Source organism: Leucoraja erinacea, chromosome 12, assembly GCF_028641065.1.
Source record: "Leucoraja erinacea ecotype New England chromosome 12, Leri_hhj_1, whole genome shotgun sequence".
Taxonomy (NCBI): Eukaryota; Metazoa; Chordata; class Chondrichthyes; order Rajiformes; family Rajidae; genus Leucoraja; species Leucoraja erinaceus.
The window spans coordinates 24588860-24613545 of record NC_073388.1 but is presented as its reverse complement, the minus strand read 5'-3'; the positions used below and the strand labels follow the sequence as shown (position 1 = coordinate 24613545).

The 24686-nt window shown below is 45.0% G+C and overlaps 2 protein-coding genes across 2 annotated transcripts in view; one reads left to right on the top strand and one right to left on the bottom strand.

The window, feature by feature from the left end:
• Positions 1 to 24686, bottom strand: part of pin4 (protein (peptidylprolyl cis/trans isomerase) NIMA-interacting, 4 (parvulin)) — a 275834-nt gene that overhangs the window by 202076 nt on the left and 49072 nt on the right. The window lies entirely within an intron of this gene.
• cstf2 (cleavage stimulation factor, 3' pre-RNA, subunit 2) overlaps positions 3 to 24686 on the top strand; it is a 67134-nt gene continuing 42450 nt past the window's right edge. Inside the window, exons 1-8 of the mRNA XM_055643860.1 lie at positions 3 to 164; positions 1658 to 1736; positions 4338 to 4507; positions 6653 to 6789; positions 10009 to 10128; positions 11061 to 11177; positions 13695 to 13875; positions 19059 to 19121. Coding sequence (XP_055499835.1) covers positions 110 to 164; positions 1658 to 1736; positions 4338 to 4507; positions 6653 to 6789; positions 10009 to 10128; positions 11061 to 11177; positions 13695 to 13875; positions 19059 to 19121 — 922 coding nt within the window. The 5' untranslated portion in view covers positions 3 to 109. The remainder of the gene's footprint in view (positions 165 to 1657; positions 1737 to 4337; positions 4508 to 6652; positions 6790 to 10008; positions 10129 to 11060; positions 11178 to 13694; positions 13876 to 19058; positions 19122 to 24686) is intronic.

The following is a 24686-nucleotide window of genomic DNA, read 5'->3' as shown; positions in this document are numbered from 1 at the left end:
CTCGCTGCCCGGAACGGAACGGAGTTGCGGGACCAGCGGAGCGATTCTCGCCTTGGCTTCCGTTTCCTAGCGGAAGCGGCGCGGAGAGCGGTGGCTGTCTTTGGTCGCTATGGCGAGTCTGGTGCGGGACCCGGCCATCGACCGCTCGCTGCGCTCCGTCTTCGGTAAGGGCTCGGGCTCGGGCTCGGGCCGGGGCTGCTGCTGCTGCTGCTGCTGCTGCTGCTGCTGCGAGCAAGATTCTGCCAGGCGCCAGGTTGCCTCGGCGGTCAGAGCTTTGGAGGAACAGATTGAACAGAGAGAGAGACATGGCCATGGGGGCAGGGGCATGGCGAGAGAATCTTCCCTGGTACAAGGGGCAGTTGCTTTGTTATGGCCATTGCATATACTCGCCATAACGGTGCAACTGTCCCTTGTGCCAGCGGAGATTCTGTGAGCCGTTGGAGGCTACATTCAGTCCTGTTGCAGGGTCGCGATCCGAACCATCGCTAATTCCCCATCACAATCCCTATTCTGCTCGATCTCCTGATATCTCCACCAGTTTGCCTTTTCCTTGAGCATCAATACCACGAGCTGGTCTAAAAAGTTGAGAATGTATTGAAAGGAAATGTACAATCTACTAACCTCAATCTACTATCTACTAACATAGATAATGTATGAAAATGAATCAAAAAGATTATCTTTATGGGCCTGTCCCATTTACGCGACTTTTTAGGCAACTGCAGGAGAATATGCAGTCGCCTCATGGTCGCCACATGTTCGCGAGAGTTTGCCGGGGAGTCGCCTTCATGGTCGTGAGGAGTTCCCGCATTCTGGGAACTAGTCGCGGCCTCATTATGGTCGCCGTGAAATTTTCAACATGTTGAAAAATTAGCGGCGACTAGATTGAAGCCGCCATGGAGAGTGGCGAGAATCTCGAGCACTAGGTGGGTCGCCAGGTGGTCCATGTGGGTTGCCAGGAGGTCAAAGGTTCTTGCAGGTTGTAGCTGATGCTGACCGAATTTCATTGGCTCATTGGGGAAAGAAAGGTAAGCAGTAGTTTTCAGAACCAAGGATAACCGACCGGTAATGTTAAATGTCCGCCGAGCTTCACAACTGTGTATCTCTGGCTTCTTAAAAGTTGTCTCCACTCCTTCCCCCTCCACTCTCCTCCCCTCTTTTAAAGGATTTACTGTACACTGTACTTTAGCCATCTTTTTACAGCGCCAACCTTCCTGTTCCTCGCGGTGTGCGTCTGTTTCACCTTTGCTTTGCACCGTGTGAATTTTTTGGACAGTGCTCCCCCCGCTTGCCCTGTCCCCCTCCTGCATAATGGACTGGTGAAGGAAGCGATGTGTTTGTGTGTGTGTTCCACTCTGGCAGTCGCCGTTCCAGTTGCCGGTTTTTCAGGTGACTGCCGGCAACTTGACAGTCGCCAGCAGTCCGCTGAAAAATCGCCCAAGTGGGACAGGCCCATAAGACTCTTCGCTTTGGTTAGTGCAGATTTGTATAACAATGAAGAATGTTGATTGTATAGTACCAATCAGTTGCCCTCTAACCCAGAAACAATGCTTGAAGAAATCTAATATATCTGTAAAGTATATAAATAAAAAGTGAGTAATCAAACATGAAATATTGACTCAATTATGAATTCTCCTTTTATGATTTTTCTTGTTTTCAGTTGGAAATATTCCATATGAAGCTACAGAAGAGCAATTGAAGGATATTTTCTCTGAAGTTGGCCCAGTATTGAGTTTCAGGTATCACCTTTGAATGCCATGTACAATTGGTTGTCATTGCGTGCAACATAATTTTTGCATGCAATTAGGAAGGTCTATAAGCATCTGTAGAAATAAGATTGATCTTTTGACTTTTTCTTTTGAGACAAGTTTTGATTTTGCATTTGATGCCAGTTTAGCTTTTGAGACAATTTAAATCCACTTGTCCTCCATTAAAATTTAAGACTGAGCTCTGGCAGGCGCATAAAGTTCCTGGTCCAGGCAGCGTATGATGTCCTGCCCAGCCCATCGAACCTCTTCATCTGGGGCAAAGCAGAATCTCCAGATTGCCCACAATGCTCAGGCAAGGGGACATTGGAACACATCCTGAACTGCTGCCCAAAGGCTCTTGGACAGGTCTGGTACACTTGGCGTCACGACCAGGTTCTTAAACCCATTGCGGAAGCCATCAGCATGGAAATCAGCAGCTGCAGACGAGCACGGCCCACCACCCAGATGATCACCTTCGTGAAGGCCAGAGTGCAGCTGTCAAGAACCACAGCAGCCAGGAATCAGTCAGGAATGCTGGCGACTGTGCAGGACTGGCAGCTTTCCGTAGACCTGGTGAAACAGCTGAAGTTCCCACAGCACATTGCCACAACCATTCTGAGGCTAGACATCCTCCTGGTCCCAGACACGACCAAAAACATCGTCTTGCTGGAACTGACAGTGCCGTGGGAGGACCGTCTGGAGGAGGCCCACGAGAGAAAGAAGACCAAGTATGAAGAGCTGGTCATAGACTGCTGTAAGTAGGGCTGGAAGGCAAGGTGTATACCCATCGAGGTTGGCTGCAGAGGTTTTGCAGGGCAATCGCTCTACAAAGCCTTGAGTGCACTGGGCATCAACGGAATGGCGAGGAGAAGAGCCATCAAGAACACAACAGAGGCAGCGGAGAATGCCTCGAGATGGCTCTGGATCAGGAGAGAAGGCCCATGGGGAAGAGCGAATGCCACCTGAACACAAATCGTGGTCTGATCAACCACGGCTGGGTCGCCTGGGTGAGGGTGTCTGATGTTGAAAGACCCGAAACACCCAATGACACCAGGTTACATCACTGATGATGTGTTCAGGAGCATCAATAGATGTATTTTTTATCAAATGTTTTTGCTTTTGATGCCAGTTTTGCTTTAGAGCCAATTTAACTCAGTTTTGAGACAATCCACTTGTCGTCCATTAAAACTGACATTTGACTGTAATTAAATTCTAAAATTCAGCTCACTACAGGTTTGATAGTTTTGGTAAGCCTCACCCATTTATAACAAACAACAGTCAATACTGGAGAAAATGGAACAAACTATTTATTTAAAACAATATATTTTCTCACAGCATAACATTGTATTTTCTCACATATATTTTCTCACAGTATAAGCATATTTTGAGAATTATGGCGATTGAATATTTTGGGGCACAAAGCATATGTTTTACAGGATTTATTTTGTTGCTTTTGTAAAGTTTTAATGAGTCGTGACTGCCATAGAGGGAGTGCAGAGAAGGTTCACCAGACTGATTCCTGGGATGTCAGGAGAGTCTTATGAAGAAAGACTGGATAGACTTGGTTTATACTCTCTAGAATTTAGGAGATTGAGAGGGGATCTTATAGAAACTTACAAAATTCTTAAGGGGTTGGACAAGCTAGATACAGGAAGATTGTTCCCGATGTTTGGGAAGTCCAGGACAAGGGGTCACAGCTTAAGGATAAGGGGGAAATCCTTTAAAACCGAGATGAGAAGAACTTTTTTCACACAGAGAGTGGTGAATCTCTGGAACTCTCTGCCACAGAGGGTAGTCGAGGCCAGTTCATTGGCTATATTTAAGAGGGAGTTAGATGTGGCCCTTGTGGCTAAGGGGATCAGAGGGTATGGAGAGAAGGCAGGTACGGGATACTGAGTTGGATGATCAGCCATGATCATATTGAATGGCGGTGTAGGCTCGAAGGGCCGAATGGCCTACTCCTGCACCTAATTTCTATGTTTCTATATAATGCCTAAACAATACAATAGTGTAAGATTCATTTCTTTAATCTTATTAAATTTATTTTGGACTTTTTATCTGCACCATTTCGAAGTGGGCAGTTATGAATTCATCATCTCTAAAGTTTATCACATAGGCCAGATCCTCGCCAGGCAGTATGAACACTGAAACACTGATCATGAAATTGATGACTGGAAAAGCTGACAAATTAGCTAATCTGTTTGCTAGCTGAAAGATAAATAGGATGCTTTATGCAGGAAGCTGGAGTCCTAACATTTTGATTTCTGAAAGGGACCCCCTGACTCTTTATTTACTACTTTACTCATCTTGGCAAAACAGTGAAGTTTGTGCTGCTTACACTTAGAATGCATTTTAATCTCTTTTTGTTGAAAGAAGCCTTGAAAGACTAATTAATGCGCATTTTTCTCCTGGTGAATGCAACTGCTGCATCACATTTGTACTACACATTTAGATGGTTTGGACACTCATCACATCATTGGCAATCCTTTGTTATATCCCCCAAAACACATGGCTTTGTTCACTTGTGCATTGTGTAATAGCGTTTTGTGCAAATAGAAGTGGAACATCTTTTAACATTCTGTCTTTCTGTAGGCTTGTGTATGACAGAGAAACTGGTAAACCCAAAGGCTATGGCTTCTGTGAATACCAAGATCAGGAGACAGCACTCAGTGCCATGCGCAATCTCAATGGGAGGGAATTTAATGGAAGGGCACTGCGAGTGGACAATGCTGCTAGCGAAAAGAATAAAGAAGAGCTCAAGAGTGAGTATTAATCCACACCACGTCAGGCAGACCTGGTGTCTATTTTCACAACACAAACGATCAACAAAATGCTTAACTGGCAAAGATTTCCATTTTTATTTATTTTTTTAAATGGGTAGTTCTCTTCAAGATTCAAGATACATTTAATTGTCACCTGTGCCAGATGGCACAGTGAAATGAAATTCCCATACAACCATACAATAAAAATAAAGAACACAACACACTATAGAATTGGACATAAAACATCCCCACACAGCAGAATCAAAGTTTCCCACTGTGTGGGAAGGCACCTAAGCCGGTCTCTTCCTCCACTATTCCTCGTGGTCAGGGCCTCCCCAAGCCCTCCGCAGTTGCAGCTACGGGCGGCCCGATGTTCAGGCCAGCTCGCCGATGTGATACAAGTCGGACGTCGGGGCTGCGGGACGTCCTCAGCGGCGTGGACACCGGAGTCGGCGGCTTCCAAAGTCCGCAGGCCGCGCCGGGTGGAGACTGCTGCTGTAGACCCTCTGCAAGGCGCCCCAGGACTCCACGATGTTGTTCAGCTCCGCCCGCGTTGGAAGCTCTCTGCACCAGAGCTCCACGATGTTGGAGCAGCAGCCCAACGCTCCGGAGCACCAAACGGCGACCCACGTAGTCATCGCCCGCTCCGCGATGACTACAGCACTGCACCGCCGCTGTAGCAGCCCTGGTCCGGTCCCCGGCAGGAAAGGCCGCTCCGATCCAGCTGGTAGGCCGCGAGGTGGTGGGCGAGGACGCGACTCGGAGAAATAGTCGCGTCCCCGCCAGGAAGAGACTGGGAAACGGTTTCCCCCTTACCCTGCCCCCCTCCCCCACATAGAAAAGTTAAAGTTTCCCCCTAAAACAGACTTTGAACTAACTGAAAATTTAAAAAAAGATAGAAATGACACACAGGCTGTAGGTAGAGGCTGCTGCCAGTGCAGCGCCCCTAGCCCCCTCTTGACTTCTATCATATCGTTTGATACTTACAGTGGGGTCTTGATAAATTAAATGTGAAAACAAAAAATGAGAAGTCTGAAAGGAAGACATTGGGTTTCTGCCTTATAAGACAGTTTCAGCTGTTATTTTGTGACTTGGTTAAGAGTCTAGCCTGGATTCTTCAGAGGTGGGCTGCTGATAGTAGTAACAGATACTTAAATTGTAAAGTCACCACCAAAGTAGATCTTTGAATGGTCAGTTGTCAGTCTCATTGTCAATTGAGGATTGCCATTGACTTTTCATTAATATGCAATCCAAGTGCCACAACCCCACAAAATGTTTTTGTGGAAATATGCACATCCTTATTAACAGTGACTCCCTTGTTGAAGTAGGTCATTTAGGAGAAATTATGACCACCAAATACTCCTGTCATTTCTAAATGGGGGGGGGGGGGGGGAAGGGATTGTTTTTGTCTTTGCACTACAATTGTTTATTTGTTTTTATACATACTGAACTTTTTATTGTTTATTAAGGTGCTTATAGAGTACTATGTTCACATACATGTGGTGCTGCTGCAAGTGAGAATTTGATTATTCAGTTTTGGGACGTATGATAACAAAACACCCATGACTCGACTATTTTATGGTGACTTTTCAAATTGGAATGTAATATTGGATGTAATTTGTCTAATCCACTGTATATTTGAAACTTAGGCAGTTGTTTCCACAAATTTAAAATTACTAACGTTGACAGCGTGAAGTTGTAGTTATTGTTCTATTTGGATGACAATATCTCCAGCTAGAATTAAATACCACATATGAATTTCAAAGTATTTATGCAGCTGAATTTTTTCCGAAGTTGATAACTGGCAACTTAGTTTGGAGCTAGAATAAAAACTTTATCTCAAATCATTTCCAGATTAATGACATTTTGTTAATTTACTGTTCTCTATGTTGAAAAAGAAAGCAGGTTTAATGTTCCAGCCAGCTTACATTACAACATGTTTCCAAATAAAACTAAAAATATTCCTCTAGGCATAGGGATATGGAAACATACATTCTTGTCTACCAATTTGAATACTTTTGTATGCCAGGTACGTAGATACAACGTTTCAAAGCCACTTAAGATTGTTATATGTTATATGGTTATATAACTATATAGTGCCTTTAACAATTCATTCAACAATCCATATTTGTGCTTTGTTTCCAGATTTGGGCACTGCAGGTCCTGTCATGGAATCTCCTTATGGAGATCCAGTCTTGCCTGAAGATGCTCCAGAATCCATCAGTCGTGCTGTGGCCAGTCTTCCACCTGAGCAAATGTTTGAACTCATGAAGCAAATGAAGGTTACGACGTTACTCTCTTAATTATAAGCACTTAATTGCTTTTAAGGAGAAATAAGTATTTTTTGCTTTAAATTACATTTAAAACGGAAGGTAAAAGAGGCAAGCAGGAAGCCTGGAGATTTTGCCAGATGTTTCAGACCCACTTTATTAACAATAACGTGATCAGAAAAATCATCACTTTTTGTTGAAAAAAAATTGCAATCTGCCTATTGTGATATATTCAACATTTATAAAATAATGGATATGGCATGTATCTATTTACACATATACTAAGGTGCTGGCCTCTGCTATTCTGTGCAGAACTGTGTTATTCCTCTACAATCTATATGCTCCACTGTGCATCAGGGAAATAATTTAAATAACACTGCTTGCTTGCATCCAACCAACTGTAAAACGGCCTACAGTTCGCATGATTATACAATATATTAATTCTAACAGAGGCAGTGTTAAATTGAAATGTAACAATTGTTATCCACTTTGTATTATTTTTAATGCATATTTTCCATTCATCTCACAAGAATATTTAATAATCTGTTCACAACTACAAGGCAGAGAATCGTTTTTGGGAATATGATTGGGTTCCAGTCACAGACCTTGTTATTCTTGTTTCTCTATTTTGAAGGACAGCCAAAGGATGTAAAACTATTGAAGGTCTTGGAATGAAAATTAGAATCCCTCTGTTGCCACATCCAGTTGGATGTTATATAAACTGCTAGATATCTTTGTTTCAGTGGTATTAGTTTTCCTCAACTGTTTAATTTGCAATTATGCTTTGAGATTTTCATTAGAGTTACAGTGTTATATAGCATGAAACTAGGCCCTTTGGCCTAACTGGGCCATGTATGACCAAGTTGCCAACGAGCTAGTCCCACCTCTCTCCCACTCTACCTCTTCCACTGGCAACCTGTTTGTACATCTGCATCACCCCTCGGTGTGTGGTGGAAAACGTCCCCTATATTTTCCCCATCTCATCTTTATGCAGACAGTCTTTCCTTGTAACTTCACCTTAAGCCCTCGTTATTTTCATTCTTCTAAGGTACCTCTCAGCCTCTTAGCAGAATCTTGTAACTTCATTCTGCACTCTTATGAATCTTTTTGCAGCTTAATCTTTCCCATATCTAGATCAGAAATGCACAAAATACTCCGAGTGCACTCGCCAATGTCTTGTACACTTGTAACACAATGGCCCCAACTCTGGTACTCAGTGACCTGAAAGATGAAGACAAACATGCCTAAAGCTTTCGTCACCACCCTGTCTAACTGTGTCGGCAATTTCAGAAAACTATACATGTACCCCTGGGTGTCTATGTTCCACAACACTATCCGTGCCCACCATTTACTATTGTAAATCCTGCCCTGATTTATCTTGCCAAAATGCATACTTGTTGTCGTAGTACATTGCATAAGATATTAATGCAATTGTACTAAATCGTGCAAACCACAGCAATTAAATTTTCTGCCTCATACAGTGCCCTCCATATGGTTTGGGACAAAGACCCATCATTTATTTATTTGCCTCTGTACTCCACAATCTGAGATTTGTAATAGAAAAAAAATCACATATGGTTAAAGTGCGCAGTCAGATTTTAATAAAGGCCATTTTTATACAATTTGGTTTCACCATGTAGAAATTACAGCAGTTTTTATACATAGTCCCCCCATTTCAGGGCACCATAATTTTTGGGACACAACAATGTAATGTAAATGAAAGTAGTCATGTTTAGTATTTTGTTGCATATCTTTTGCATGCAATGATAATGTCTGCGATTCATGGACATGCTGGGTGTCTTCTCTGGTGATGCTCTGCCAGGCCTGTATTGCAGCCATCTTTAGCTCATGCTTGTTTTGGGGGCTAGTCCCCTTCAGTTTTCTCTTTCAAGCTCAATTGGGTTCAGGTCGGGTGATTGGCTTGACCACTCAAGAATTGACCATTTTTAGCTTTGAAAAACACCTTTGTTGCTTTTGCAGTATGTTTGAGATCATTGTCTTGCTGTGGAATGAACCGCCAGCCACTGAGTTTTGAGGTATTTGTTTGAATTTGAGCAGATAGGATGTGTCTATACACTTCAGAATTCATTATGCTACTACCCTCAGCAGTTGTATCATCAATGAAGATAAGTGAGCCAGTACCTTCAGCAGCCATATATGCCCAGGACATAACACCCCCACCACTGTGTTTCACAGATGAGGTGGTATGCTTTGGATCTTGGGCAGTTCCTTCTCTCCTCCATACTTTGCTCTTGCTATCACTCTGATATCAGTTAATCTTCGTCATTTGTCCACAAGACCTTTTTTCCAGACTGTGGATGCTATTTTAAGTACTTCTTGGCGAACTGTAACCTGGCCATCCTATTTTTGCAATTAACCAGCGGTTTGCATCTTGCAGGTAGCCTCTGCATTTCTGCTCATGAGGTCTTCTGCGGACAGTGATCATTGACAAATCCACACCTGACTCCTGAAGAGTGTTTCAGATCTGTTGGACAGAACCGGGGATTTTTTTTTATTATAGAGAGAATTCTTCTGTCATCAGCTGTGGGGGTCTTGATCTGCCAGTCCCTTTGTGATTAGTAAGCTCACCAGTGCTCTCTTTCTTCTTAATGATGTTCCAAACAGTTGATTTTGGTAAGCCTAATGTTTGGCTGATGTTGAAAAACAGCAATGAAAGTTTCCAGAGGTGATGGAAAGACTGGAGGAAAAACGAGGTGCCGAGAGCTCTCTTATATCTGCATTAAGGAGGCATTTAAACACACCTGAGCAATTACAAACACCTGTGAAGCCATGTGTCCCGAACATTATGGTGCTCTGAAATGAAGGTACTATGTATAAACACAGCTGTAATTTCTACATGGTGAAACCAAAATGTGTAAAAATGGCCTTTAATAAAATCTGACAAAGTGCTCTTCAACCACATGTGATTTTTTTTCTATTACAAATTTCAAATTGTGGAGTACAGAGGCAAATGGATAAATGATGGGTCTTTGTCCCAAACATTATGCAGGGCACTGTAACTCCATCCAGGTTCAATCCTGATCTTAAGTACTGTCTGGTTGGAATTTGCATATTCTCCCTGTGACATGTGGGTTTCCTCCAGGTGCTCCAGATTGTATGTGAGAGAAAAGATTGCCAGGAAATTAGCGAAAGGAGATTGATGCTCCGAGAATCAGCATAGACGCAATGGTTCTTCAATATCTTAAAGAAATATTATTCTGTCGTTTTCAGCTCTGCATTCAGAACAGTCCTCAGGAGGCTCGTAATATGCTTTTACAGAACCCGCAACTGGCATATGCACTCCTACAGGCACAAGTTGTTATGAGAATTGTGGATCCTGAAATTGCAATGGTGAGTGAAAACCTTGACAAACTCTATCAACTGCCATGCACACAAACATAATATTGCTATTGAGTCGTCATGTTAAAAGGTGTGTTCCTGGGAATAGGTTGGCTTGAAAGGCTAAATTTCTAATGAAGCTTTAACCTCTGATCCAAACATTTCTTGTTTGTTAAGGGCCTGGCCCACTTGTGTGTCTTTGGCACGCAAATTACGCGACCTCGTCGTCGCGTTGAGGCGCACGGGCATCATATGGCTGTACGGGGCCAGTCCCACTGAGAAGTGCGGAGGGGTATGTAGTTGTGCGCGGTATCGCGCGCCACTCTGAAATTTTGTAGCGAACAAAATCTTCGCGCACCAACGGCCTGTCGCGTAACTGACAGCCAAAGTGGGACAGGCCCAAGACCCTGGCGCGACGCAACGTCTCACCTCCAACAGCAGCAGAAGCAGGCAAACGATCGCCGAACTCGGCCTGGGGCTCATGGCCGTTGCGGCCCGGATCCGCCCCCACTCGTACTCCCAGAGCGTGGCCAAGAAAATTGAAGATAGACACAAAATGCTGGAGTAACTCAGCGGGTCCGGCAGCATCTCTGGAGAGAAGCAATGGGTGACGTTTTGGGTCAAGACCCTTCTTTCAGTCTGAAGAAGAGTCTCGACACAAAACATCATCCATTCCTTCTCTCCAGAGATGTTGTCGGTCCCGCTGAGTTACTCCAGCTTTGTGTCCATCTTCAAATGACGTCACGCTCTCTAGACGGCTGTGCGGGTGCATGAAATTGCACGCTACCTTCGCGGGATCGTCGCGGCTCAACGTGACCACGAGGTTGCGTAATTAGTGTGCCAAGGACACGTAAGTGCGACAGGGGCTTTAGTCTTTGACTATGTTGAATATATTCTTCACAGGGAAATATTGAAAGTTTACCACAATGTTTTGATCTTTTCAGAAAATGTTACATCGACCTGCCAACGTTACACCACTGATTTCTTCTAGCCAACCTGTGGCAGGCCCAAATGCTCCAGCAGCTCAGGCTGCTACCCCAGTCTCCCAACCACAGCCTATGGTAGGTCCTATTGTTCACAATCCAAACACAATTTATCTTCAATGCAGTTTGATTTTGTTAATGTGCATTACTTGAATACATTGTTTTATTTGGTGTTCAGGATATATGATTATCATGTTAAACTGTAAAATGGTTATTAAACTGATCTATTGCAGTCCTCATACCCCCCCTACCCTCTGACCACCCACTAGCCCCCCACCACTCATCGCCTCATCCTCAGTCCACCCACCTGCCTTCCTCCGACCCCAACCCCCATCCCTGCCAGGTGTTCACCATCCCCCCTTGACTCCCCCTCTCTGACGCCGAACGGTCTGTCCTCAGCAGAGGTCTTACCTTTGTCCCCCTCCGTCCCCACCTCAATGAGTTCCGCGCCCACCACGACTTGGAGCGCTTCTACCGTGGCCTCTGCCTCACAGCGTTCTTCCATGGGAAGGAGTCCTCGCCCCCCATTGACGATTCCTTTTACCGTCTCCCAACGCACCCCCTCCTCGTGGACCTCCCCTCGTGGCCCTCCAGCTTTAGAACTTTTTATCCAAAACTGCTGTCGCAACATCAACCACCTGAACTTCTCCACTCCCCTGTCTCACTCCAATCTCTCCCCCCCTGAACGTACTGCCATCGACTCGCTCCGCAACAACCCAGACTGAACGACATTTTGTTCAGACCAAAAGGTCTGAATGACAAATAAACGATCTAGGTCTAAGTCTAAATTATCAAACCCGCCGACAAGGGAGGTGCCGTGGTAGTCTGGCGCACCAATCTCTACAAGGCTGAGGCCACGGGCCAACTCTCGGACACCTCCTCCTACTTACCGCTGGACCATGACCCCACTGACGAGCACCAGGCCACTATCTCTAGCACCATCACCGACTTCATCAACTCCAATGTCCTGCCCCCCCGAGCCTCCAACCTCATCGTTCCCCAGCCCCGCACGGCCCGATTTTACCTTCTCCCCAAAATCCACAAACCTGACTGTCCCGGTAGACCCATTGTCTCTGCCTGTTCGTGCCCTACCGAACTCATTTCCACATACCTTGACTCCATCCTATCCCCCCTGGTTCAATGCCTCCCTACCTATGTTCAAGACACCTCAGATACTCTCCGTCGTCTTTGCACATTCCATTCTCGAGGCCTCCATCCTCTCATCTTCACCATGGATGTCCAGTCACTCTATACCTCCATCCCCCACCAGGATGGTCTCAAAGCCCTCTGGTTCTTCCTCGACCGGAGAAGCAACCTATACCCGGCCACTGATACTCTCCACCGCCTAGCGGAGCTGGTCCTTACCCTCAATAACTTCTCGTTTGACTCCTCCCATTTCCTCCAAATACAAGGCGTAGCCATGGGCACGCGCATGGGCTCCAGCTACGCCTGCCTCTTTGTCGGATATGTCGAACAATCCTTGTTCAAGGCGTACCAGGGCCCCATCCCCGACCTCTACCTCCGCTACATCGATGACTGCTTTGGTGCTACCTCCTGCACCCACACACAACTGACTGACTTCATCCGCTTCACCACTAACTTCCATCCGGCACTCAAATACACCTGGACCATTTCCGACACTTCCCTACCATTCCTTGACCTCACTATCTCCGTCGCAGGTGATAGACTTCTGACCGACATCCACTATAAACCCACTGACTCCCATGGCTATCTGGACTACACTTCTTCCCACCTTGCTTCCTGTAAGGACTCCATCCCCTACTCCCAATTCCTCCGTCTATGCCGCAACTGCTCCCAGGATGAGGCGTTCCACACCAGCGCATCTGAAATGTCCTCATTCTTCAGGGAACGGGAATTATTTTATTATAGTGACTTTATTATATCTAAAGCTGGATATAAAATTATACCAAATTAGCTGGATGCAATGGATGTTATACTACATTTAAAAATAACAAATAGCTTCAATGATACAAAGCAATTGAAAATGGGTTTACAATTATTGCACATTTTGCGTAATCATAGTCAATTTACTGATCTGAGTGGTGCTATTGGGTATGCAGTGCCGCGATAGGCTCAGAATCCTCTCAAAAGACCGACTAAAGTTAACGGGAAACTTAACCAATCATTGCAAAATGGTGCTGTTGGAAGATCAGTGTTTCTGCCTTTTTGCTGAGAGAGGTTGGGAAAAGGATTGCAATGCTAATACCATCTTTCCTGATCCCTTTGTACTGAGTTTAGCTCTGTGATCGATCTACTAATTGAGATGTGGATCTATCCATTCTCCACTGAAGATCAGTGCTTACAGCCCATCATTTAGTAGATGACCGTTTAAAGTCACCATTGATCTTGCTTCAGAAATGAACTGACGCAGATGCCACAAACTACTGAAGAGGTACCAAAATCTCAATTCACTCAATTTGGTGAATCACTTCTCAATATCAAGAAAATGGTTCTCAACAGGATATAAAAGTAGCTTCAGTTTTAGTGATACATTACAGAGCAACGGTTGGTTAGACTTTAAGAACATGTGTGTATTTAATTTGTAATTTTCTGGGTTTTTTTTCTCTTGAATAGAGTGGAATGCATGTGAATGGGGCACCATCCTTAATGCAACCACCAATGCAAACTGCAGTATCTGTTCCTGGACTCGGACCCGTACAAGGACCAGGTGGGCCAGGGCTAGGGCCAGGGCTAGGGCCTGGGCCCGGGCCAGCACCTGGACCAGGACCAGGACCAGGACCCGTTGGACCTGGAGGTATAAAAGTGTTTACAGAAAAATATCAAAGTGTGTTTTGTTTTATCTAATCGAATTTTAATTTCCTGTTTTACTTATTGCCTTTTCTGTATCTCTACTGTACAATCTACTCTTCTGGTGATAGCAACATTTTGAAATTATTTTAATTCAATTCAGCAGAGATTATCAGTGATCTGAGTTGATTCTAATATTGAGTCAGTGGGTCTGTATTACATATCATCATCTTTGGTGAAATTGTCGCTGCATTGTGACAGAGGTGAGGGAAAAGCATAACATGGCTAGTGAGGGTTTGCTTGCTTTTATGAAAAGGAAATTGTGTTTGAAGTTCATTCACGATGTGTGTGACATGGATTGAGTCATAGTCTTACAGCAACAAAAATGGCAGAGAAATGGCACGTGGTGTTTGACCCGACCGAGTGTGGGGTGATGCACTTTGGGAGGATGAATGTAAGGAGGATGTATACAGTTAATGGCAAGACCCTTAACGGCATTAATATGCAGAGGGATCTTGGAGTCCAAATTCATAGCTCAGTGAAAGTGACAGCACATGTAGATAGGGTGGTTAAGAAGACATATGGTATGCATGCCTTCATTGATGCGGGCATTGTATATAAGAGTCAGGAAGTCATGATGCAGCTCCTTTGGATTTTGGTTAGGCAGCATTTGCAGTATTGCATGCCGTTCTGATCGCCCCATTACAGGAAAGATAGGGAGGCTTTGAATAGGGTGCAGAGTATGTTTACCATATTGCTGTCTGGATTAGAGGTTTTCAACTAAAGGGAGAGGTTGATAGTATTGATTTTTTTTCTCTGGATTGTCGGAGGTTGAGGGGAGACGTAAAAGTATATAACATTCTGAGAGGCATTGATAGGGTAGACCTGGGTGAATCTACATCTTCATTCAGTAAAACTGGCTAATCTGAACTCTTTGTGTACCTTTGTTTGCTCCATTTAAAATATATATTCTAGCATTGATCGGACATTGAGTGCAGTAGCAGTCCATTTTCGTTTAGTGCAGTATTAGTCCATTGAAACAGCCAAGTAAGTGTTGCCTCGTTAATTTTGAACACAATTATCTGTGCATCCATTCCAATGCACCGTTGCAATACCCTGTTAATGTCACTAGATGGTAATCAAAGTATGTTGAATCTGCTGACAACAATAACCAGAGAAAGACTAATAGTGTCAGTTTAAAATTATATAAACTGCTTTCCAGTTGATTGTTATCAGCTAGATCAGCTATACATTCAATTTTTTTATTTTTGGCATTATTAGAAGTTCTGAAGAAAATTATGTGTCCGTTAAAGTCAAATGATGATCTCATTGGTTGCATGTTTTTTTTATATTAACCCAGCGGTTTCCATAGCCACTAAGGACACATCTTGGAAAGTAACCTACCATTGGAATGGTGAATGCAGGGGAGGTGGTGAGGAGGGTGGGTGTGTTGACCTCCCATAGACACTTTTTAATAACTTCCTTTCGAATGGAACAACTACAGGTGCATAACCTTTTATCCGAAGATCCAAATAACGAAAAGCTCCGAATAGCGGACATTTTTTCAGTCCTTGAAGAAAGGTCCCTGAAGACGTTTACCGAGGGCGGCCCGCAGAGGTGACAGCGGAACCTCCGGTCGGTCCTCGAAGAAAGGGGAACTAAATCCCCATTCATAAAAAAGGTGAGGGTATATTGCGCGGGAGGGTTAATAATTGACAATCTGCTGCTGCCTGCCCGCTGAGTTAAAAAGTTCCCACGGTAGACTCACGATACACAGTGTATCGTGAGTCTTGCGTGGGAACGTTTTAACTCAGCTGGCAGGCAGCAGCAGATTGTCGCTCCCTTCAGTTTCACCCCACCTACACCCTTCTGCTTCCCGACCATGTGTGTGCCCCCTTCCCTCCTCTCTCCAGTTCCCCGCCCATTGCACCGGCGCGGGGGCTTTGCACTGTCTTCACGTCGGCGAAGCCAGCATACAATGCCAGTCACCGGAGACGTCAGGACCAACCGGACACCGACCCCCAGGCCACTGCAAGCACGGAGATCCCAGAGACCCACAGCCGGCAGCAGCCCAGCCCCGTTCCAACTCCAGAGGAACACGCTTCCCATAGGGACAGAAGCTGATGGTGTGCAAGTTACGTCTTGTTCTTGGGGTTGCAGATGAGGGGGCGCAGCTCGGGCTGTGATGCCTCCGGCCACCCCCCTGTACAGGAGCTGAGACTGGGAACTGTGGGGTTGTTTGCAGTTGCAGAGGGAGGGGGCAAGGGCGGTACAGTTCCCAGTCTCAGCGCCTGTCCAGGGGGGTGGCCGAAGACATCAGGACCACCAGAAGCCACTCCCCGATGGGCCGCTACGGCGACAAGTGGCAGTTCGCCCACAGCCCGAGCTGCGCCCCCTCATCGGGACACCGACCTCCAGGCTCACTGCAAGCACGGAGGTCCCAGATCAGCAACTCCAGCCCAGCCCCGCTCCAACTCCAGAGGAACAAGCTCCCTGTAGGGGCAGAAGCTGATGGTGTGCAAGGTACGTCTTGTTCTTGGGGTGGCGCAGCTCGGGCTGTGGGCGAACTGACACTTGTCGCCGTAGCTGCCCATCGGGGAGCGGATTCCTCTGGAGTTGGAGGGACAGGGAGGCACAGCGGCTTTTGAGAATGGTGGGCAATCACTTCCAAAGTTCTGCCCACACAGTCAGTACACCTCTCCTATACTTGTCTCCCGCACTAAGATTATCTCGCAGAGAATGATCCCAGCCTAACCCTCCCTATTCTCTCCTATTCTGCAAGAAAAAACTACCTTGAAGACTCAAACTCGCGATTGAGTAACTGCCGGGATCGAGGCGCAAATTCGCGACCTTGCGGATATGAGCCGAGCACTCTACCACTGACCCAGCCGTTAAAATCTACGCTAAAAATCTTCCATTCCGAAAGCCGAAAAATTCCGAATTACGAAAAGTGTCTGGTCCCAAGGCTTTCGGATAAAAGGTTGTGCACCTGTATTAAAGTTAAAAATGTAGCATGCTCGAACATTCATTAAGATTATTGATGACCCTACGCTTCAAAGCACTTTCTTGCTGGTTCACTGTTTCAAAGATCTATTGATCTCGGCCATCAATACACCACTCAAATGGACTCAACCCTATGTATACAACAGAAAAAATATTTTCATCTTAGTCTTAAGTGATCCTTGGACTATGCCCTCAAGTTTTAGATTTTGCAATGTGGAGAAACAGCCCTTTTAACAATATATCCTTCTCAATCGCTCTCAAAAGCTGGATTCCCAATGCAATCACCTCCCAGTATTTTAAACTGTATTGAATTTAGATCAAGCTTTTTTCAATCACCTCGGGAATCAATCTTGTAAATATTGCACTGACTATAAGATTCTTCGGGTATATTCATTGAAATGTAGTTGCCAGAGAGCACTAAGAATTTTCAACCTTTTGCTTTTCGATACTTTTGCAATAAAAATTAACTGCCATATTCCTTTGGATTTGCTTGCTAAACCCGCATGTTTACTTTTCTGCATCCTCTGAAATAGCACACCCAGATCCGTCTCTATACATGTGTTTGCTAGTTTCTTTATTTAAAAAATATTCTGTTTTTCTTCGAGTCAAAATGCACAATGTAGATTATTCTCCATTTGCACCACCTTGCCTGTTGACTTAATTTCACTATTCCATTTTGTAGATTTTTTTGTGCCCATCAGAACTTGCTTTCTCACAGATTTGTATCATCAGCAAAGTTGGTTATGGAAAGTCGTTGAACTAATTGTGAATAGTTGAGGGCTCCGTTTTGCTGTTCCCAGATAGAAAAAGAGTCTTTAATTTCTATTTTTTCTGACCTCTAATCAAACCTCCAGCTAACTACTTTGTTACTTTCAATTCTATTTCGACTTTTGGTTTTTACTGTCACTATCATTTGTGTGCCACTTTGTCAAATACATTTTGAAGATCAGTTTATACTACCTCCAATTATTCCCTTTATTCACTATGCTAACTGCATTCACAAATTAAATTATCAAATTTGTCAAACATTTTTTCTATCATAAAGCATGATAACTGTTTTCTGAGAGCCATCTATAGATCCTCAGAAACAGATTCCACTGTTTGTTGACAACTAATGTCAGGCTAATCTCTACTATTTCCTATTTTGTTCCTCATTCTCACTTTTTTGATGATTCTGATATAGATACGTAGAAAATAGGTACAGGGGTAGGCCATTTGGCCCTTTGCGCCAGCACTGCCATTCATTATGATCATGGCTAATCATCTACAATCAGTACCCCACTCCTGCTTTCTCTCCATATCCCTTGATTCATTTAGCCCTAAGAGCTATATCTAACTCTTGAAAACATCCAGCGAATTGGCCTCAACTGCCTTCTGTGGCAGAGAATTCCACAGATTCACAACTTTCTGGGTGAAAGATTTTTGTGCATCCATTCTGTGCATCCATTCCAATGCACCGTTGCAATACCCTGTTAATGTCACTAGATGGTAATCAAAGTATGTTGATATGGAAAAAATGTTCCCAATGTTGGGGAGAGTCCAAAACCAGGGGTCACAGTTTAAAAATATGGGGTAGGCAGATTCACGATATAGATATAGATATGCCATTTATTGTCACTATACATGTACAATGAAATTAAAACATGTACAGTGACAATAAATGGCATATCTATATCTATATCTTGAATCTGCTGACAACAATAACCAGAGCTATATCTAACTCTTGAAAAACATCCAGCGAATTGGCCTCAACTGCCTTCTGTGGCAGAGAATTCCACAGATTCACAACTTTCTGGGTGAAAAAATGTTTCCTCATCTCAGTCCTAAATGGCCTACCCCATATTTTTAAACTGTGACCCCTGGTTTTGGACTCTCCCCAACATTGGGAACATTTTTCCTGCATCTAGCCTGTCCAATCCCTTAAGAATGTTATATATTTCTATAAGATATCCTCTCATCCTTATAAATTCCAGTGAATGTAAGTCTAATCGATCATTCTTTGATGCCTTCCAACTGGTGGGACTATTTCAGAATCCCAGGGATTTTTAAAGGTCAGGTTTAGTGAACAGTTTTCTTGTGTATGCATTTCCGCTCTTGCCCACCTTCACCAAAAATATGATTTGTGTACAGCAGCAATATTCCTTTCCTGATTATATATACTTTATCTGCATGAATTACTTCCCACAGGAAACATGCAGCCTCAGATGGGTCTTGCTCCTTCAGGACTGGTGCCAATGGACAGAGGACAAGGTATTGGGCTTGCTTTTATTAACTTGTTAATTTGGCTTAAGATTGATAAAGATTATTAAAATGATCCAGTATTGGCTCTGTAACTTTTAAAATAATACAGTTTTCTAATGAGAGGGAAGAAACATTGCATTTGAAATTTGAGGGGATACTAATAACAGTTAGGTTCTGTTCATTTTTTTGTTACTTTTCATTGTTGAACACTATTTTCTATAATTTTATACGGATTCCAAATGTTTGGTGTAGTTATTAATTCAGAAAATGAATCGCACCAGATACTGTATATGCAGAAAGATCTAGGCAGTACTTGGCACGGGCGATTGAGTAACAAGTAACCATTCTACCGCACAAGTACAGGGACTGTCCATTTCCAAAACGTCTAACCCATGACTTTTTATGGCATTGCAATTGCTTAGGGTCCATCAGTAATATCTTGGTAAAGGACTGCTCAGCAATAAAACTAAAACCTGACTGATCACTGTCATTCGAAGCTGCCCAGAGCCCAAACCTATGTGATCTGACCCCGAGTCATTTGCGGAAAAGTGGGGAATATTCTTACTCTGTTGCATGTGTGCATTACCTTGGATCAGGTATAGTAGACAAATTGTAAGATGAAAAAATCAACCTGATTTAGATGAAATATTGGGCTATTGTGGCATGGCCAATCTCACTAAAATGAATATTTTAGTAAAATATACACCCAAACCAACTTCATCCCAATATGTAGTTGGCCTTACTAAATCATATGTACTAGGGGGTCATCGTTGATAAGGCCTTCATTGGAATACTGTGTCTATAAGAACCGATCAGAAGTTCATCTGCTGATACCCTGAAGCATTTTTTACCCTTAAGCATTTCTACATTGATGAAATGCTCATCCTACTCCTGAGTAAGTGCAACCTCAACAACTCCAAAAACATAGAATCATCCAGGATAAAGCAACCTTTTTGACTGGTACCCTATCTATTGTCCTGAACATTCATTATTACTAAAACGAGCACTCCTACTGTGCTTTCACCATCCCCCTGACCTCTCTCTCCAATGCTGTACTCAGCAGAGACCTAACATTTCTACCCCTGTGCTAACACCTCAGAATTCCTTGCCCAATCCACACCCCCACCTTCCACCCTAGCGGTTGTGGCCTTATCCATGTATCTCATGTCTCCACTATCCAGCATTTCTGCTCGTATTCACCCCATCCCTCGCTCCCGTGCAACCCTCATGCATAATATGGTAGAGTTACCCCAGTTTTCACCTTACAAACCCAGCTAAGCATCCAAACCATAATTGTCTGACATTTCCACCACCTTCAATGTGACTCCACCAACAGGCATTTCTTCGCATTCTCACCCTTTTTCACTTTCCACTTTCCACAGAGACTTCTCCCTCCAGGAATTCTTGGCTCTGCTCATCCCTTCCAACATAGCCACACCCCTCCCCAAGCACAGTCCTGCAATCGCAGGTTATTGGACATCTGTCCCTACACCTCCCTCACCTCTATTCATGGGCTCCAACAGCCCTTCCTGGAGAGATGCGATTACTTACACCTTGCGTCGACTGGCAACATTTCAACACATGCACTCGGTCCACCAGGGCTTGCTGGAGCTCCTGGTTGCTAGACATTTTAATTCCCTTTCCAATTTCCCTATCAACCTGTCTGTCCTGCCAGAGTGAGGCCAACTCTTCATATTTCCCTTGGGCAGCCGACAACCCATTGCTATGAACATTAAATTCTCAATTAAATTTTTGGTCAATCTCCTCTTCCTTCTCACTACCTATTTCTTCCCATTCCTGATTTAAATGGCATTATTATTACCAAACCTCATATCAAATCTTCCAATTTTCTTGGAAAAGAAGTACAGGACACCTAGTCACAGTTGCCAACCCATCTAATCCATTACAACAATCATGTAGACTTTATCTAACCCAGCATCTGCAGATTAAAAAAAAATCACAAATAATATGTTTGGCTGCGTTGCTAAGTAGAATATTTCTTGCATGTGGTATTGCAATTGTGTGTGTATATGTATGTGTAGGTATGTTTATGTGTGTGTGTGTATATATATATAATATATATACAGGTGCACAACCTTTTATCCGAAAGCCTTGGGACCAGACACTTTTCGTAATTCGGAATTTTTCGGCTTTCGGATTGGAAGATTTTTAGCGTAGATTTTAACGGCTGGGTCAGTGGTAGAGTGCTCGGCTCATATCCGCAAGGTCGCGAGTTTGCGCCTGGATCCCGGCAGTTACTCGAGCGCGAGTTTGAGTCTTCAATGTAGTTTTTTCTTGCAGAATAGGAGAGAATAGGGAGGGTTAGGCTGGGATCATTCTCTGCGAGATAATCTTAGTGCGGGAGACAAGTATAGGAGAGGTGTACTGACTGTGTGGGCAGAACTTTGGAAGTGATTGCCCACCATTCTCAAAAGCCGCTGTGTCTCCCTGTCCCTCCAACTCCAGAGGAATCCGCTCCCCGATGGGCCGCTACGGCGACAAGTGGCAGTTCGCCCACAGCCCGAGCTGCGCCACCCCAAGAACAAGACGTACCTTGCACACCATCAGCTTCTGCCCCTACGGGGAGCGTGTTCCTCTGGAGTTGTAGCGGGGCTGGGCTGGAGTTGCTGATCTGGGATCTCCGTGCTTGCAGTGGGCCTGGGGGTCGGTGTCCCGATGAGGGGGCGCAGCTTGGGCTGTGGGCGAACTGCCACTTGTCGCCGTAGAGGCCCATCGGGGAGCGGCTTCTGGTGGCCCTGACGTCTTCGGCCACCCCCCTGTACAGGAGCTGAGACTGGGATCTGTGCCGCCCTTTCAGGTGAGCAGGAGAGTGGGGTTGTTTGCAGTTGCAGAGGGAGGGGGCAAGGGCGGGACAGTTCCCAGTCTCAGCTCCTGTCCAGGGGGGTGGCCGGAGACGTCAGGACCAATAGGAACCCACTCCCCGATGGGCCACTACAGCGACAAGTGGCAGTTCGACCACAGCCCGAGCTGCGCCCCCTCATCCGCAACCCGGGTTCCTCTGGAGTTGGAACGGGGCTGGGCTAGAGTTGCTGCTGGCTGTGAGTCTCCGGGATCTCCGTGCTTGCAGTCGGTGTCCCGTTGGTCCTGACGTCTCCGGCCACCCCCCTGGACAGGAGCTGAGACTGTGAACTGTACTGCCCTTGCCCCCTCCCTCTGCCACTGCAAACAACCCCACTCTCCTGCTCACCTGCAAGGGCGGTACAGTTCCCAGTCTCAGCTCCTGTACCGGAGACGTCACAGCCCGAGCTGCGCCCCCTCATCTGCAACCCCAAGAAAAAGACGTACCTTGCACACCATCAGCTTCTGTCCCTACGGGAAGCGTGTTCCTCTGGAGTTGGAACGGGTCTGGGCTGCTGCTGGCTGTGGGTCTCTGGGATTTCCGTGCTTGCAGTGGGCCTGGGGGTCGGTGTCCCGTTGGTCCTGACGTCTCCGGTGACTGGCACTGACCTGCTGGCTGGCATCGCCGACGTGAAGACAGTGCAAAGCCCCCGCGCCGGTGCAATGGGCGGGGAACTGGAGAGGGGAGGGAAGGGGTCACACACATGGCCGGGAAGCAGAGGGGTGTAGGTCGGGTGAAACTGAAGGGTGCGACAATCTGCTGCTGCCTGCCCGTTAAAACGTTCCCACGCAAGACTCACGATACACTGTGTATCGTGAGTCTACCGTGGGAACTTTTTAACTCAGCGGGCAAGCAGCAGCAGATTGTCAATTATTAACCCTCCCGCGCAATATACCCTCACCTCTTTTATGAATGGGGATTTAGTTCCCCTTTCTTCGAGGACCAACCGGAGGTTCCGCTGTCACCTCTGCGGGCCGCCCTCGGTGAACGTCTTCAAGGACCTTTCTTCAAGGATTGAAAAAATGTCCGCTATTCGGAGCTTTTCGTTATTTGGATCTTCGGATAAATGGTTGTGCACCTGTATATGTGTGAGTGTGTGACATACATACATACTTAAGAGATGTGGATAAAGATTGTGGCATGACATTTATGATAAGTATCATTTTTACTGTGTCTCATTTTCACTTTGATTTTCCAGCACTATGTAAAACAAATAATCACAACACTCGTCATATCTTCTCTTTGATTTTAGTATTTGTTATTTAGTGCAGCCTTTAAGGGTGGCGTCTAGTGACAAAAAGCTTGTAAAATAATTATATTAAGTGGAGTTAATGAAAGAAGCTTTGCAGTTTAACTCTACCCAATTGTTAACTTCTAAGTCATTCATGAATTGTGGATGATCCAGGTGTGAATCTCCACTTTGACAGAAAGATAATTAAAGTCAATATTCGAATTTAGACAAAAGCACTGATCATTTGGCACATCATTCTGTTATCAGATAAACATTTTACATGCTTAGTGGCCAAGTTATCTATGTTTGTGGAAAGGACTGCAGATGCTGATTTAAATCAAAGGTAGACACAAAATGCTGGAGTAACTCAGCGAGGCAGTCTGCAGAACGGTCTTGACCCGAAACCTCAGCCATTCCTTCTCTCCAGAGATGCTGCCTGTCCCGCTGAGTCATTCCAGCATTTTGTGTCTATCTTTATCACAATTTGCAAGTTTGAGTCCAGAAATAAATTAAATGGTTTTACTAAATAGTTCCATCAGTTTCCTTGATAGAATTAAATGCACTGTATTTATATATTTTTTTAAATACGGATTTATTAACATTCCAAGATATAAATTAGCTATACATAAATTCAAGTTTTCTTAGACTTACTTGGGACTATTCTTATAGCTAATTATTCAGATGAATAAGCGAGTTTGATATTCCGAAAAACGCAAGGAATCATGGGATTTGTCAAAGGTCATTCACCATAAAGAAAAAGCGAACAAAACGCTGGCTGAAGAAACTGTGTATAAATTCTTGTCTTTATTAAAATTTATGTGTAAAAATATATTTGATCTGAGGAACGGGGGTGCCGAATGTGGTCACATTATAGGAAAATTAATGTATTCAAGATTGGAACATAACGATGATAGTTTGTTGAATTTCACTATTCTGCTAATTTCAAGGCATTAGAATTCTTCAGCCTCATCTATGAATACGAATGAGCAATGAAATTCTCGATTCCAGAGAGACTCCCATAAATGGCCAACTCCTTATCTCCCCCACTCCCCAAAGGAAGCGGGAGAGCGTGGTGTAACAGCAAAAGAGAGGGGGCCGATGCGAGTGGGAGGCAGGAGAGAGTGGCACGCAGACCCGCACCTCATCTGCAGCATGGATTGAACCCGGGCCCCCGGCGCCGCAGGCGCTGCCGAACCGGCACTGTCGCATACCCGTCCGGGGGATGCGGCCGGAGACGTCCGAGGTGACACCCGACCGACGTCTCAGGCCCACAGCCAGCGCGGAGAAGAAGCACCAACCCCAGCTCAACTCTGCCTGTCCCGCCGGGCCAACTGACAGCCCCAGACCGACGACACCAGCGGCCCCAGGCCCACAGCCAGCGTGGAGAAGAAGAAGCTCAACTCTGCCTGTCCCGCCGGGCCAACTGACAGCCCCAGACCGACGACACCAGCGGCCCCAGGCCCACAGCCAGCGTGGAGAAGAA